The sequence below is a fragment of the Pelobates fuscus genome, chromosome 5, assembly GCF_036172605.1.
Source record: "Pelobates fuscus isolate aPelFus1 chromosome 5, aPelFus1.pri, whole genome shotgun sequence".
Classification (NCBI taxonomy): domain Eukaryota; kingdom Metazoa; phylum Chordata; class Amphibia; order Anura; family Pelobatidae; genus Pelobates; species Pelobates fuscus.
The window spans coordinates 117,987,314-118,002,821 of NC_086321.1; the positions used below are offsets into that span (position 1 = coordinate 117,987,314).

Below are 15,508 nucleotides of genomic sequence, written 5' to 3' on the forward strand. Positions count from 1 at the left end.
CGTAATAGGTGATTGTGAATGAACATGATTTCCAAAGCTGTTATTTTGTTTGTGAGAGTTTTAAAACCACTTTACATGCATAAAACCCAATGAACCCAGGTTAAGAATTGTGTATCAGGTTATACCCAGGTATTGTAGGATATTTTACTATAAAGTCCAGCTAAAGAGAAAGATCACTGCATGGCCGTAGAATATTTTTTTTTCTTACCTAGAATGCATATTTGTGCAAACACTCAATCGTGTTTTATTTCCCATATTCAATGGTGTAAAGAATTTTGAGCCTGTCATGGCACAGATCTCCCATACCCACTGTACTAGACTGAATGACTAAGTAGACAAACGGGTAATTTTATAATGTTTAGTGTCTTTCACTAGAAAATATGTAAATTCATCAACTGAATGGCCTAAATACACAGGACATATGTCAGACGTGTTAAAACTTTTAAATTAATTTTAACTACTTATTCTTTTTCATGTCAACTTTTCAAGTTACATTAACATTGTGTCGGCCCTATTATTTCAAGTGGATGAATTTGAGTGGGTTACATTTCTTTCACACAGTGTAAACAACATGTTGATTTTTATACCTAGTGTTGCTCAATTCTTTATAAAAAGCCACCAAACCCACCAATAAAAAGTTACTCCAGACTGACTAATGTCAGTTCCGTGCAAATTTCGATGCCAGAGCAGATAGGTTAGAGCTCTCTCGCCGCCTCGGATTAGAACTCTGCCGCCCGCCGAAGTGAAGCACCACTGGACTCCAGGAACAGATCCCCACCAGCTCTCCAGGTAGGGAGGCTGGGTGGACATTTAATATTAATAATTTGTGTGTCTGTAAGTGTATTTGTGAGTATGTGTGTGTGTGTGTGTGTATGTTTGTCTGTGTGTATGTGTTTCTCTGTGTGAGTGTGTTTGTCTGTGAGTGTGTGTGTCTGTAAGTGTATGTGTGTCTGTGAGTGTGTCTCTGTAAGTAAGTGTATGTGTGAGTGTTAATGTGTGTGTGTCAGTAAGTATATGTGTGTATGTGTGAGTGTGTGTATGTTTGTCTGTGTGTATGTGTTTCTCTGTGAGTGAGTGTGTCTGTAAGTAAATGTGTAAGTGTGTGTATGTGTTTATCTGTGAGCAGAGTACTTGTAGAATAGAAGAAAGAAGGAGCAGAGTATTTGCAGAATAGGAGAAAGAAAGAGCAGAGTACTTGTAAAAAGGAGAAAGAAGGAGCAGAGTAATTATAGCATAGGAGAAAGAAGGAGCAGAGTACTTATAGCATAGGAGAAAGAAGGAGCAGAGTACTTATAGCATAGGAGAAAGAAGGAGCAGAGTACTTATAGCATAGGAGAAAGAAGGAGCAGAGTACTTGTAAAAAGGAGAAAGAAGGAGTAGAGTACTTGTAAAAATGGAGAAAGAAGGAAAGGGAGAGGAGGGGAGCTGATGCACAGATGAGAAATCATATTATGAGCAAACAGAGAAATCGTCCAAATATCACCGAAAGAGGAGACCTTTGTTTGTTCCTTACGAAAATCAAACCAGATATCAAATATTTAGTCTCGCAGCATCAACCTCAACGATCTCATTAATCATTAGTAAAGGTAATTTCAATTTACTTTGTTTTCTCATTAAACTTTATAAAGTTAAAAGCCTTATAAACATGCATAAAGTAGAAATAAAAAGATAAATGTACGGACATTTATTTATTTTTTTAAAACTCCCTTCTTTCTAAAAAAAATTCTGCACTTGTGCGAAAACTGGTGAGTGGTAAGGAGATTTTTCAATCAAGAAATATGCATTAGTGGGTGTTAGGTAGAAAAAGGTTGACTACCACTGATCTAAGCCAATGAATGAGCAGATTGACATCTGGCTTCTACTACAGCTCTCCAGAAGCCGGATGTCATAAGGTCTACTTCAGAACAAACCATCAGGACCAGGTAAGAGGGCAAACCATTACCGGGGAATAGCTACAGGGAAGTCTAACATCATAACTACTACAGCGATTATTTATTGTTACTATCCTGTTACAGTAATATGAACTTAGATCGCTAGGATGTGGTGTGTAGAAGTAAACAAGGTGTCTGAATTAGCAAAAATGAGGGTTTGCCAATCTCCAAAGATAAAACAAGAAACAATTTAAACCAGCAAATAGCAGAATGGTTTAAAATACAGTGGTCTAACATACAACCAACTAGAGAAGGGGAAATAATGTATATTTACTCTTGTAACTCATGTTGGTCATACTAAACTTTTTTTGTTATACCTATTATAGCACAATATGTGCATGGTATGAATTGACTTCTATACTGAATGACTAATAACACACTAGCAATATCATATTGATCAATCATGATGGGTAAATACATATTATCTACATGTCACTAACACTATCATTGTTTCAATACATGCAAAAAAGAACCCAAAAGTATGAAAAGGAAACTGGAACCTACGGGTCTTCGTTAAGTCCATTTGTGGAGAACAGGCTGTTGTGGACAGGAGTGAATGGGCGTCTGATTGGCTTATTTTCTTTCTGCTGCGCTGCAACTTCTGTAATGAAGAACCTGAATGAAGAAATACCATGTACTGTAAGCATCCATATTTGTATTATTTGCGCATTCATCGAACAGTGAATTGGGATGGAAGAAAAATCACAAATGAAAAATTTAGTACAAAATAGCTCACTTTAAAATACTTTCTACCTCCACTCTAGATCCAGTTCGTTATTCTGGTTTCAATTTGGCAAAATCAGCTTTCAGTTCAGCACACTTTACTGTTTAAACCACAAACCCCAAATTGAACAGGCTGGGCTGTTATAAGGTCACCCTGTCTCTGCTTGCAACAGGCTGAAACACATATAGTTAACTACCATGATGTGCTCATGCCAGGAAGTGCCTTATGGCCATCAAGGGATAAAACGGCACAGGGAGGGAATGTGATAGCATCATGCATTAAAGCAAGTCTGCTAATTTAAAAGGCCAATTTATAAACACCCTCAGGATAACATAAAGATATCACCAAAGGAAAAAAAAAGAAATTTTACATCCAGAGAATATGCATTTTCTTTCAGCATCAAAGCAGCAAACTTCCTAACAGCTTGCCTTCCCATCTGTTTCCACAGCCCAGTGCATAAAGGTGATAATAATTTCTAGCACAACCTGCTAAATTAGGAGAATTAGAAGCAACTCATCTTGGAGAGGTGCAGGGTTTAGACTAAAACCCACGCTATTTCCAGAAATACTAGACTCTAGAGACTTAAAGCATGCATATCCTCCCCTTTCAATATTTCATGGCTCATTGATTGAGCTGCAGCATGCAAACCAGTCCAACGTTAAACATGGCTGGTTTACCTTTTAATAAGAGAAATACAACAGAAAGAAATGGTATTCACCTTGTTTTATCTGTGTGTTTGTGCTCATCTTGCTCGTCCCCCGAGCTTTCCTCTGCAAAGTCTCTGAATGGTAGTGGTTCAGTCCTGACTTTTTCTTGCAATAGCCGCTTTTTCACTTGTTCAGATTTTTGTAATTCCTCTTCGTTATGTAGAAGGTAAAAGTATCCCCGACCTTGCCGCACACTATTGACCAGCTGCCTGCCAAATAAAATATCACTTGAGAAAGCAGTGTTTAATGGGATTAAAGTATGATGCGGCTACAAAAATTGACAATATCTACAAAGCTTTCTAACAGTCACACTACCAGAGTTATTTACTAAAGAGAGAATGCAAAGTAAATTTCAAATATAAGGCTATAGTAGTTATAATTAATGCATTTCCAGCTATTTGACCTTAAATTAGTTTTTAGGCTGGCAGCTTTTAGCAAAGGACACAAAAGTATTGTACTGGTCAAGTTACTTAATAATTCAAAAAATCACTTTTGGAAGATATACTGAATACGGTTGAAGCAAGTGTTGCCTAAGCGTAGGTCTGTAGCTATGGTCGGTCTGCAAATAAGTAAACAGAATTAACTAAAAATAATGTTTCGATTCTTCTTCAAATCAGAATTGTCCAATGTGCTGCTTTCAGTTCAGAGCTTCATTCTACAATAAAAGGATGTCCTTTACATGGCAGCTTCCTACCATAAGAAATCTACCTTGCTTTCTCTTGTAATAAAGCTTATTTTGTATTTGTGGAATAACGAAAGATCACACAATTTACTATTAATCAGGAGATATCTGTTTATATGTTCTTGTCTACACAGTTGAACCAATTGCAAATGAGTGGATCTTAATTCACTGAAATTCAGTGTTTACTGAATAAGCCCAGCAGCATGATGTATGTGCTTTTCTATGCTTTTGTTCAATGCCATCTTGACTGTAAAAATAGTGGTCACAAAATGTACATTGCCTACAGCTCTCTCAAGGGTCATATTACCAAATTATTGAAGTGGTTATGTGTCACGTATTCATCCGCTTGTAAAAATGTGGTTAATGACATTTACTGTCCACACAGGAAAAGTTGTGCCGAGCAGCAACCTAATCCACAGAAGGGTTAATGCTGAGCAGCAATTATGCAAATGAAACCTGGTAACTGACTTTGGGGTCAAAGGCCGGTTACAGCCTATCAGATCTAGAGGAGGGGTATTTAGGCCCAAATCTCATCCTGCTCAGTGCCCTGTCGTGGTTTCCCTTGTGGTTGTCCAAGAGCGCGTTCCTGTTTATAGTTTTCTACCTGGTTTTTGACTTTGGCTTTGTTTATTGACTTCTCTATATTCTGGTATCCTGACTCCTGGCTTTCCTCATCGCTGTGTCCCTTTCTGTGTTCCCTGACCTCGGCTAGTATTTTTGACTATTCTTTGTACATTAAATCCGGCCATTCTAACGACCGGTAATACGTTACTTATTTGTCATCCGTGCTGTACAGTTCTACGTGCTGGATCAAACAGTAATCCTGACACTATGGTGCTGGGGTGCCATCTCTGCTTTGTTTATACTCGTATCCACAGCACATTACAATGTACGCAAAAGGATCTCTGGTAATTATACAAATTAGATAAATAATTAGATACGCTGAAACAAAAGGAGACACAAACCCGACTCCTAAGCTTACAATCTAGAGTGGATGTGTACTTTGAGACAAATGGGTTGAGGTAGAAATACAACTGAGAAGTAACAGAAATGTGCTCAGGACTGTCCAATATAAGGAATAGTGCTTAACAATCAGTATACTATACACAGTGAGTATCAATGAATACAAGTTAGAAGTAATACTGTACAGTTACTATACATGGAATATGGAGAAAAAAAGAAGACAATGAATATACTGTTAGTAAAGTATATAAAAGAGACAAAAAGTTAGTATCATATGAAACAAAAAGTCAGAAGAGCTCTTGCTCAAGTGGACCTGCAGAGAAAGGAAGTTGGTGGTGAATAAAACTGTGTTGTTAGAAGGATCCATGTCTCAGTTATAGCCATACATGTTTGGTGAAGGCCTAAAAGATTTCTAGGGTGAAAGTGGTCTTATTGCACATGGATCCAGTATTCCATAAAAAGAACGACAGCTTGATTGAAGGAGGTGAGTGGTGGTAAGTGGGAGCAGAAGAAGTAGAGAATGGATGTATTGATTGGAACATTGCATGGTAGGTGAGTTCACATGGTGTTGATAGTGTGCTAAGGTGGTTATGTGTGTCACCAAAACCATTGTTCTCCCAAGAAGAAAAGTAGACCCACAATTGATACCCCTGTCATTTGTGTCCCATTAACATTGAGAATTTAATTACCCTGCAACCTTTTTAAATGATATTGCAATTGCTCCTTAAGGATTAACATTAGGCACCATAAATCTATAAAAAAAAATCTGAACATTGCAAAATAACTGCCAGCCAAATAACCTTCAAAAACAAATAAAAAAAATGAATTATTTCTCTATTATAGTTTTCAAGTGTTTTTATCCCTTCCCTTTCATTTTTATAATGTCTATTTATAAAAAAATCAATTATCATAAAATCGGAGGGTCACTGAGTTCATATTTACTAGCCTATAACTGCAAATGGTGTTGGTTCTTCGAAACAACTTCTGACATTTCAATTTTTAACTGTTCAGGCTATTAAATGTGTGTGATTGTTGATGCTTATATTTTCATTATTTCAACTGTATATTATATATTATGTATAATATAAAAGTATATTATTCAGGTCTTTTCCCTGACAAAGATCTTTTGGGCATTTTACAAGATGTTTTGGGAAAATATTTATCTTTAAGAGGAGGGATTGCTTTTTTACATTTATGTTTCATTTGCAGATATATTTATGTGTATTTTCTGTGGTTGAACTAAGGTTACAAATTTCTAAATGTGTGTGAGCAAGTGTCAAGCTGATCAGCCTCTGTATGGGTCTCTAGCCTGTGGCAGCTATGCTTTTAAAAATCTTCAAATAAATGTTTGACTTTTAAGTTCTTGTGTTATCTGGGAGCTAGGAATAAGTACCACCGTGTTTTTCCATCTGTCTATAAGTTTGGGAGCCCATTCTTTGGCAACTCCCTCCTGAGTATTACAGAAAGGCATTGTGTCTGATAGGAACAGCAATTACGTATAACACTTTTGTGTCCTGAAACCTTTCTTACATACTTTCTATAACCCTTCTGTTGCCCTTTGTATATCCTCCTATTATGTGTTTTTTAGTGCTTCTACCACATTTTGACCCTTCGGTTTTGCTCCAGACAAATACTGGTTTTGTACAATGGTAGCTGTGCAACAATTATTTTATAGTTGCATGGAAAGAAGAGGATTGTATAAGAAGCCTTTAAATGCATTTATTTTAATTTGAATATTATATGTTTATAACAAAAAACTGCAGATATATTCTGATGAGGATTTTTACAAAAACTTTGTGTGGCGGTAGAAAATAAATGTATACAATAAATACGAGATCTCTGCCACACCTTAATATACAAAGGATATCCACTATCCTTGCCTAAATTTAAAAACTATTTTGAGCCATAAAACAGTTCAACATGGAGTCTGTATTGTTTTGCTCAACTAATTGCTCAGACTGATGGACAATTTCTTCTATTCTATTTTTTCCCATTTATTTTAAATATTTTTTTTCTGGATTAAGAACATATTTTTCAAAGACTGTGTTGAAATGATTTCTCTACAAGAAAAGTTTTGTTATTTAAGAGTAAGATGTTTTTATACTATAGAACTATATAAATTCTAGAAACAAATGCCGTATTATGAATATCATGTTAGCCAAACGTTAGTTTTACATTTTCAGTCATTTATGATGGTGGATAAAAGACTGTCCCTTTTCAGAGTTGCTCTGCTATTCTCCCAGCTGATCACTGGCTTTCTTTGCTGCCAATAAATCATTTTCTAAAACCAACTGAGAAGGTAACTTCATGTTTCATTAATAAAACCTGCAAACACCAGTCAGGAATGGTGCAACCATAAGGCAGCACAGACAGCCACATTAGGGGGCTCCTGTGTAGGGGATGCAATTTTGCATAGCACAGTGCTCCCCTTCCTGCTGGTCTCTATGTAGCATGGCCTAAGGGACCACGGTACAGGATCTTCTGTATCCTCTACCCGGTCTGACAGGAAGCTCCTCACTAAGAGCAACAAACAACGTCCTGCCAGACAGGGTAGAGAATATAGAAAATCCTCTACCGTGGTCTGCTCAGCCACACCACAAAATAGAGGTAAGCAGGAGGAAAGAATCGACAAAGGGGACACACACACACACACAAGGGGAGAAAGAGACATACAAAAGGGGCTGTGGAGGGCACACAGAGGGGATGGGGATGGGGAGAAAGAGACATACAAAGGAACTGGGGAAGGGGAGAAAGAAACCCAGATCGGGTCTGGGGGGAAGGAACATATACACATGGGGGAGAAAGTGACACACAGAGAGGCTGGGGTAGGGGAGAAAGAAACCCAGATCGGGTCTGGGGGGAAGGAACATATACACATGGGGGAGAAAGTGACACACAGAGAGGCTGGGGAAGGGGAAAAGAGACACACAGATGTGCTTGGGGGAGAGACACACAGGGCTGGATGGAGAAGGAAACGCACAAAAGGGACTAAGGATAAAGATACACACATAATGGGGTAGGGAGAAGGGGACACACAAAGGGGTTGGGAAGGGAACAAAGAGACATGGAGGGGCTGGAAAAGGGTAAAATAGACATACAAAGGGGCTAGGAGGGATAAATAGACACACAAATGGGTTGGGGAAGAGGAGAAAGAAACACAGAAAAGCTGGGGAAGAGGAAAAGAGACACATACAGGAGCTGGGGGGGAGACACACAGAGCTTATGGGGAAGGGGAAAAGTGACACACAAAGGTGCTGCGGGGAAGATAGAGAAACGTAAAGGTGCTACAGGGGAGAAAAAGACACACAAAAGTCCTGGGGGAGAAAAAGACACAGAGAGTCTGGAGAATGTGAATAGAGACACACAAATGGACTGGAGAAGAAGAAAATAGGAAGGGGGAAAAGAGACACAAAAGCACTGAGGAATGGGAGAAAGAGGCACAAAAGGTGCTGGAGAAGAGAAAAAGAGACACACAGAGAGGCTGGAGGGGACAAAGAGACACACAGGGGATATGGGGAAGGCAAAGAGACACACACAAGGGGGCTATGGAAGTGAGAGACCCCAAATGAGCTCTGGACAAGTAAGAGTTAAACGAGAGGGGTTGTAAAAGACACACTAGGTGGGTGTAAGACACAAAAGAGGGCATAAAAAACACAAAAGGGGTTTACAAATTAAAGAGGGTGGTTAAGAGAAACACAGATGCATTTATTTTTTGGGGGCTGGGGGGACACAAAATATATCACCTGTGTATCCAAAAATCCTTTCACCGGCCCTGACCTCAGTGTTGTAGACTATGTAAAAATGCTTCCCCAGTGTTGTAGACTATGTAAAAATGCTTCCCCAGTGTTGTGGACAATGTAAAAATGCTTCCCCATCTGAAAATTCATATAACCTTAAAATTACCCTTGAGCATATTACTGCCTCTTACTCTGCAGGCCCTCATTCTATGGAATGCTCTTCCAATCTAGAGGATTCCACCCCAGTTCACAAGGCATACCAACAGTCCAGGTAATGTCAATAACTTTACTGGAGCAGAACCAAAATCATTAAATCGTGGTGACAAACTATGGTGACTCAAAACTGGATGCGGAACCATGTCCTTTCAAATTTCAAATATAAAGAGGTTTTTCATATTTTGTTCATATCTAATACTATTCTATATTTTGTTCATATAATACTAAACATATTGTGATGCTCTACTTGAATGTAGAAATGTAGAATTGTAGACTGCAGAAATGTAAACACATCGATATGGTAATATACTGTGAGATGGCTTGTTATAACATTTAAATGAGATACATTGTGGGAAAATGTATATCTAAGGTTTCTTTTATGTTTTATATTAATTTATTATTACTTAATAAACATTGCAATTGTTTTTTTTTTCTCTGTGTTATTTAATTTTATTTGCCATTATTATCCTAAGTAAAAGAAAGTAGCACATCACTCTGCCAGGTGTTCCTGTACCAGCCCCTAATGGTCAGAATTATGTATAAACAGTAGATTGCAGTTTAATTAAAAAATATATTTTATTCTATAAATACAACATGAATTTGCAATGAAGACAGGTCACTTAGAGGGATTCTATGAGTGTTACTGGATTGTAACAGATTAATTTTTCATATGTAGGTTCTAGGTTCTAGTCTCTGGTAAACGACTGCAAAATAATAGAAGGAACGTAGTGAGAAAGGACAGGAAAAATAGGTAGAAATAATCCTGATAGAGTGGGTTTCCCTCAATCTGGAGGGAAACTAAAGTGGGAAAAAGTGGGTAGTTAATTCCCAACAATAAAACTTAGCTTTTAATTATAACTAAAAATAAAAGTAGCGGTTGGTATAGTGACCCACCAAAACACAAATATAAATATATATATATAAAACATGTGGCAACACTAGGAGACAGTGGAACAAAACAGTGAGCCACTGTGACTTACAAAGTCGAAAGGGTTATACTGTTAATGATACAAAGCCACCAAAGTGTATACAGCGGTGTAAGCTGCTAACTAAATTCCTGCTACTGAGTATATATAGCAGAGCGTCTGTTCAAGCGGTATGATCATTAAATAGATGAGCTTTCCGTTTTCAAAACACTATTTAGAAACATTATAGCGGTAAAGTAGCTGTATGGATATAATTGACAGTTTTACCAAAACACTTATGTCAGATATTTTGTAGAGCGTGGTGCAAGCGGTCTGTAATGAAATAAGCTTGCCGTTTATAATGCACATATATACAGACGTTTAGGTAGTAAGTAGCTGAGTCGGTATATTAGCCAAATTGACCAAACAACTTTTGGCAGATTCTCAGACCGCTAAACCAAGGTTCTGAGAGAGACCGGTAAATTTGCAGTATTTAAATCGCTAATACTGGTAAAGCGTGAAAGGATGACTGAGCTCCTGAAAAGCTCAAATACAAAACTGATACTCAAAAGGGGAGGGGGAGAGAAAACTGCAGATAATATGGTGTATAGTAAAGGAGACTATCTGCCTGGCTGTCACTAGTGACCCTAGCAACTTGTGCCTTCGAGGGCACCCCTTAGCAAAAAGCCTGATTTCTCCTGATCGCTAGTGCAGTGATATAAAGTCCCAACCTCCCAGCAGAAAGCCAAAACAGGCTAGAGAGAAATTTAGCTGAACTTGCTTCTAGATAGAGCAGATGAGTCAGTGTTGCCGTGTGTCTAACCCTGTTAGAAAATCTTGGCAGGGATAGAATGTGACACTGATGATGCAGTGTGCTGGATAACGCCAGGTGAGAGCCCCTGGTAAACGACTGTTTCCATAAAGATAAAAGTTTTACTTACCATTTTCCAATGTTGAGGCTCCCTCGTCTCTGCTCACCTCTTTGCCTCCTGCAATGTAATTGAGGAAACTTGGCCTTCTCTGTAGTGGTCGAATCCAGTTCTTTTCATAGAGGAGCATTCAGGAACATAATACACATGCATGGTGAGTGCAGCACATGCATGCTTCCTCATAGGAAAGCTTGCATGCATGTGCTGCAGAGTGGAAGCGCCCCAAGTGGCTGTCAGAAAAACAGCCACTAGACTTGGATTTAACCCTGCAACGTAAACATTGTAGTTTTTAGCAAATTGCAATGTTTTACATTGCAGGTTTAAAACGACAGGGACACTGCGGTCTGGGTGATGTTAATGTTTTTATAAATGCCTTGGTGCATCATGGAAACCAGTCATTCAATTCTCTACAATTCCAGGCTTAGTGAATACATTATACAAGGTTATTCAGATAAATAAGAACTATTTCAAATTCACTAGAAAATGCAAACGTAGGCCAAAACAGAGAAGTAATGAATCTTTTTCAAAATGGGTGTAGAAAAATAATAATCAGTACTTATTTGAACCTCAAAAATACTGACTTGTTTCCAAGCTCCGAACCCACCACTACTCTAACCTGCTCCTACAGGTACTGTAGGTCTCTCGGAATGGCCTCGTGCTTCCTTTTTGTTGACGGATGATTTGCTTTGCGATGTGAATTAGTGTTTAAAGGTAATCACATAAACATAAAATGTAGATATGTTTTAAAAGATGTTGAAGAGTGTGGACTTGTTACTTTGACTTTGTAGCTTTACACCTAGTTTAGTGAGATTGAATTTTTTTGTGAGAGAACAACAGCTGGTAAGAAGTATCTTCTAGAATGGAAACGAGCCAGTAAGTAGAACATCATCTCCTATTATTCTCTATGGAGAAAGAATTACCAATTGCAGTTAGTAAGATTTTGTTGTATGGAAGCAGCCACTATTCAGTAAAATTACTGACACACTTTTGACGATTAGTGACATGTTGGTAAAACTTTATAACAACCTAGGATATTATCGCCTACAGTTTGCAATTTCCTGCTGAAATCCCAACAATTTCTGGATAGGGAATCATTTTCCTAATGTTTTTTTATTCCTACAGACTGACCTCATAAATTTGCCCCAGGCCTAAAAATAAGTTGGCAGAATATGGAAATGTACCAATGACATAGAAAATTAGAAAACTAACTATTTTAACTGTTATCTTAGTAGTGTGACTTTCTCTTTTTATTCCTGTTTTTACTGACACAATATAAATGCTTTCTTTAATCAACTACTTTTTTACCAGTTCCATTCAAACAAATGCTTCCCTTAAAATAATCTCTCATCATTTTTCTCTCACCAGGTTTCTTATCTTCTTAAAGCAGTATCTCAAAATTCCAATTACTTTTGTTGCCTTGGGGCATAACTTATTTTGATTGCATTCCAGTAGATTGTCTATGTTTATGGACAAAAAGTGACATTGTAAACATTTGCATACAAATGACTTATGAAACAACCTGCTTTTTAAGCAAAATTTCATATATGGAACTGATGAAAATATCTAGTACATGCTATATACAGTAAACCTAAAGGATGATTGCTTCCTTCAAAATGCAAAAGATGATATACAATATAACTTCTAATGGCTAATGCAAAAAAAGTTCTCAAGACTCAAAGACTCAAAGAGGACTAGTGATGTCGCGAACATAACATTTTCCGTTCGCGAACGGCGAACTTCCGCAAATGTTCGCGAACGGGCGAACCGGGCGAACCGCCATAGACGTCAATAGGCAGGCGAATTTTAAAACCCACAGGAACTCTTTCTGGCCACAATAGTGATGGACAAGTTGTTTTAAGGGGACTAACACCTGGACTGTGGCATGCCGGAGGGGGATCCTTGGCAAAACTCCCATGGAAAATTTCATAGTTGATGCAGAGTCTGGTTTTAATCCATAAAGGGCATAAATCACCTAACATTCCTAAATTGTTTGGAATAACGTGCTTTAAAACATCAGGTATGATGTTGTATCAATCAAGTTGTGTAAGGGTTACGCCCGCTTCACAGTGACAGACCAAACTCCCCGTTTAACGCACCGCAAACAACCGCAAACAGTCCATTTGCACAACCGCAAACTCCCCATTTGCACAAGGTTGGATACCAAGCTAGCCATGTCCCGTTCCTTGTCCTCACTGATGTAATTGAAGGTCTCTTCCTCCACCCAGCAAAGTACTCATACCCTCAGTGCAACTAGCCATGATATACGCACGTTCAGCCTAGCATGCTCAAATATAACACACTTCTGTCTAAAAAAAAATAAAAATACAAAAATACAAAAAAAAGAATGCAGCTTCCGAATGAATCTAAAATGGATGCTGTCCAGGAGGTGGGAGGGTCTGGGAGGGAGGGTCTGCTGCTGATTGGCTGCAATGTGTCTGCTGACTGTGAGGTACAGGGTCAAAGTTTACTCAATGATGACGAATAGGGGGCAGACCGAACATCGCATATGTTCGCCATCTGTGGCGAACGCGAACAAGCTATGTTCGCCGGGAACTATACGCCGGCGAACTATTCGGGACATCTCTAGTCAGGATAGATGCCTCTGGACTGGGAGGTACGGGTTGAGATGGTACGCATACCAGTGTCTCAGGGGCCAAATGAGCATTTCTGGACAAAAGTTTCTGATGGGCCTGGGCAATCTGGTCCATACGGTGATCCTGTTCTTAAAATCTTGCCTCATAGGAGGCCATTTGCTGTCCTAAACCTGCAGGGCCCATGGTCCTATCATAATGTCATGATGTAATACCCCAACACGCAGAGTTTAGGATAGCAAGGGACAAGACTAGGATATAACTTATTAACTGGACTTAGAATGGCCAGACTAAACGTCAGACAGAGATAAAGCGTAATCAGAAAGGTCATGGTAACAGAGAGACTACGAAAACGAGAACAAGCCAGAGTCAGGTAGATGGTAATCAGTCACACGGGCAAACAAGACAGGAAAGGGTTAAAGATAAATTCAGAGTCAAGAACAAAGCCATGGTCAATACCAAAATAAACAAAATAGATCAAGGAACGCACTAAAGGGTACTGACACAGAAATAGGACAAAGTGGATAGGGCTAGGGAAGTTTAAATATCCTTTAACATTTGATTGTCCCACGTCATGCCTACACCCCCAAAATGTTTGTGTGTGGGGGTGCTGGAATGACGTGGGCCAATGGGAGCCTGAATAAACTTTTGGCTCCCACTGCCCCTTTAAGAGCGGTCAGTGCACGCGGCTAAGTCAGAAGAGGAAATCAAGCCGCATGCGGCTCGTGTGGAGGCAGAAGTTATCCAGCCACGCGCGGCTCAAGCTTAGGCGCCAGGTCGGTCCCAGGATAAGGTAAATACAGCCACAACCACTTATCCCAATCACACACCTTTCCTAACGTCCTACCCCATTAAACGCAAATTACCGCGTATCTAATAAAACAGATAGACCCCCTACTTCATCCAGGTTACCGATCGATGGTTCGATATTCTGAGCCCTCTCTGATTTACTGTACACGACTATTCGATATAACCACAAATTTTATATAGCATTGTTTGTTTGAGACCACCTTAAAAATATTGGATATCGCTAAAAATCATGATCACTATATACTTTCTCTACAAACCTCTAAAACGAACCAAACTACTCATCCATCCGCTATACCACTTTATCCCACCTAGAACTAGTGCCCAGTTAAAATACTTGACTCTTACTTACCCACACTCAGTCATGCCACACACATTTCACCACCACTCTCACTGAATCCCTCTGACTACGGCTAAATTAATCTTCTACATCAGAACACTACTCCTAAGATTGGGTTGTATCCATGTCTCGGGTCTTTCATTTAGAATAGGGGCAGCTTCGGTCTCCTTCAACACTGACACTCCAGTGCATATTATTAAAGGATTGGGCAGATGGAAATCCTCAGTCTACAACCGATATATTCCTCATCCCGAGAAAGAAATGAGGAAAGCTTTTAAAAGTTTGGCTTTGTAAATTTGATGCAATAAGTGTGTTTTTCTTTAATACCTTTTCACCCTCTTTGCATGAACCCGATTTACATATATTACTAATATGTTTCTGAACATATATATTATATTATTCACTCACTCACTCACTGGGCCGGCCTAAGACATCATGCTGCCTAGGTCCAACGATAAATGACTATGGGGGATAATGTATAATAAACACAGGTTACTGGCTATGAGGGGGATAATGTATAATTAACACAGGTTACTGGCTATAGGAGGGATAATGTATAATAAACACAGGTTACTGGCTATGGGAGGATAATGTATAATAAGCACAGGTTACTGGCTATGGGGGGATAATGTATAATAAACACTGGTTACTGGCTATGGGGGGATAATGTATAATAAACACAGGTTACTGGCTATGGGAGGGATAATGTATAATAAACACAGGTTACTGGCTATGGGAGGGATAATGTATAATAAACACAGGTTACTAGCTATGGGGAGATCATGTATAATAAACACAGGTTACTGGCTATGGAGGGATAATATATAATAAACACAGGTTACTGGCTATGGAGGGATAATGTATAATAAACACAGGTTACTGGCTATGGGAGGATAATGTATAATAAACACAGGTTACTGGCTATGGGAGGATAATGTATAATAAACACAGGTTACTGGCTATGGGGGGGATACTG

General features: G+C 38.8%; 1 protein-coding gene across 1 annotated transcript in view; it reads right to left on the bottom strand.

Moving 5' to 3' along the window:
* The window catches only part of CCDC60 (coiled-coil domain containing 60), a 177,196-nt gene that overhangs the window by 76,604 nt on the left and 85,084 nt on the right, over positions 1–15,508 (bottom strand). Inside the window, exons 4-5 of the mRNA XM_063454176.1 lie at positions 3,374–3,571; positions 2,436–2,546 (exon numbers count right to left, since the gene is read on the bottom strand). Of these exons, the coding sequence (XP_063310246.1) occupies positions 2,436–2,546; positions 3,374–3,571 (309 nt within the window). The remainder of the gene's footprint in view (positions 1–2,435; positions 2,547–3,373; positions 3,572–15,508) is intronic.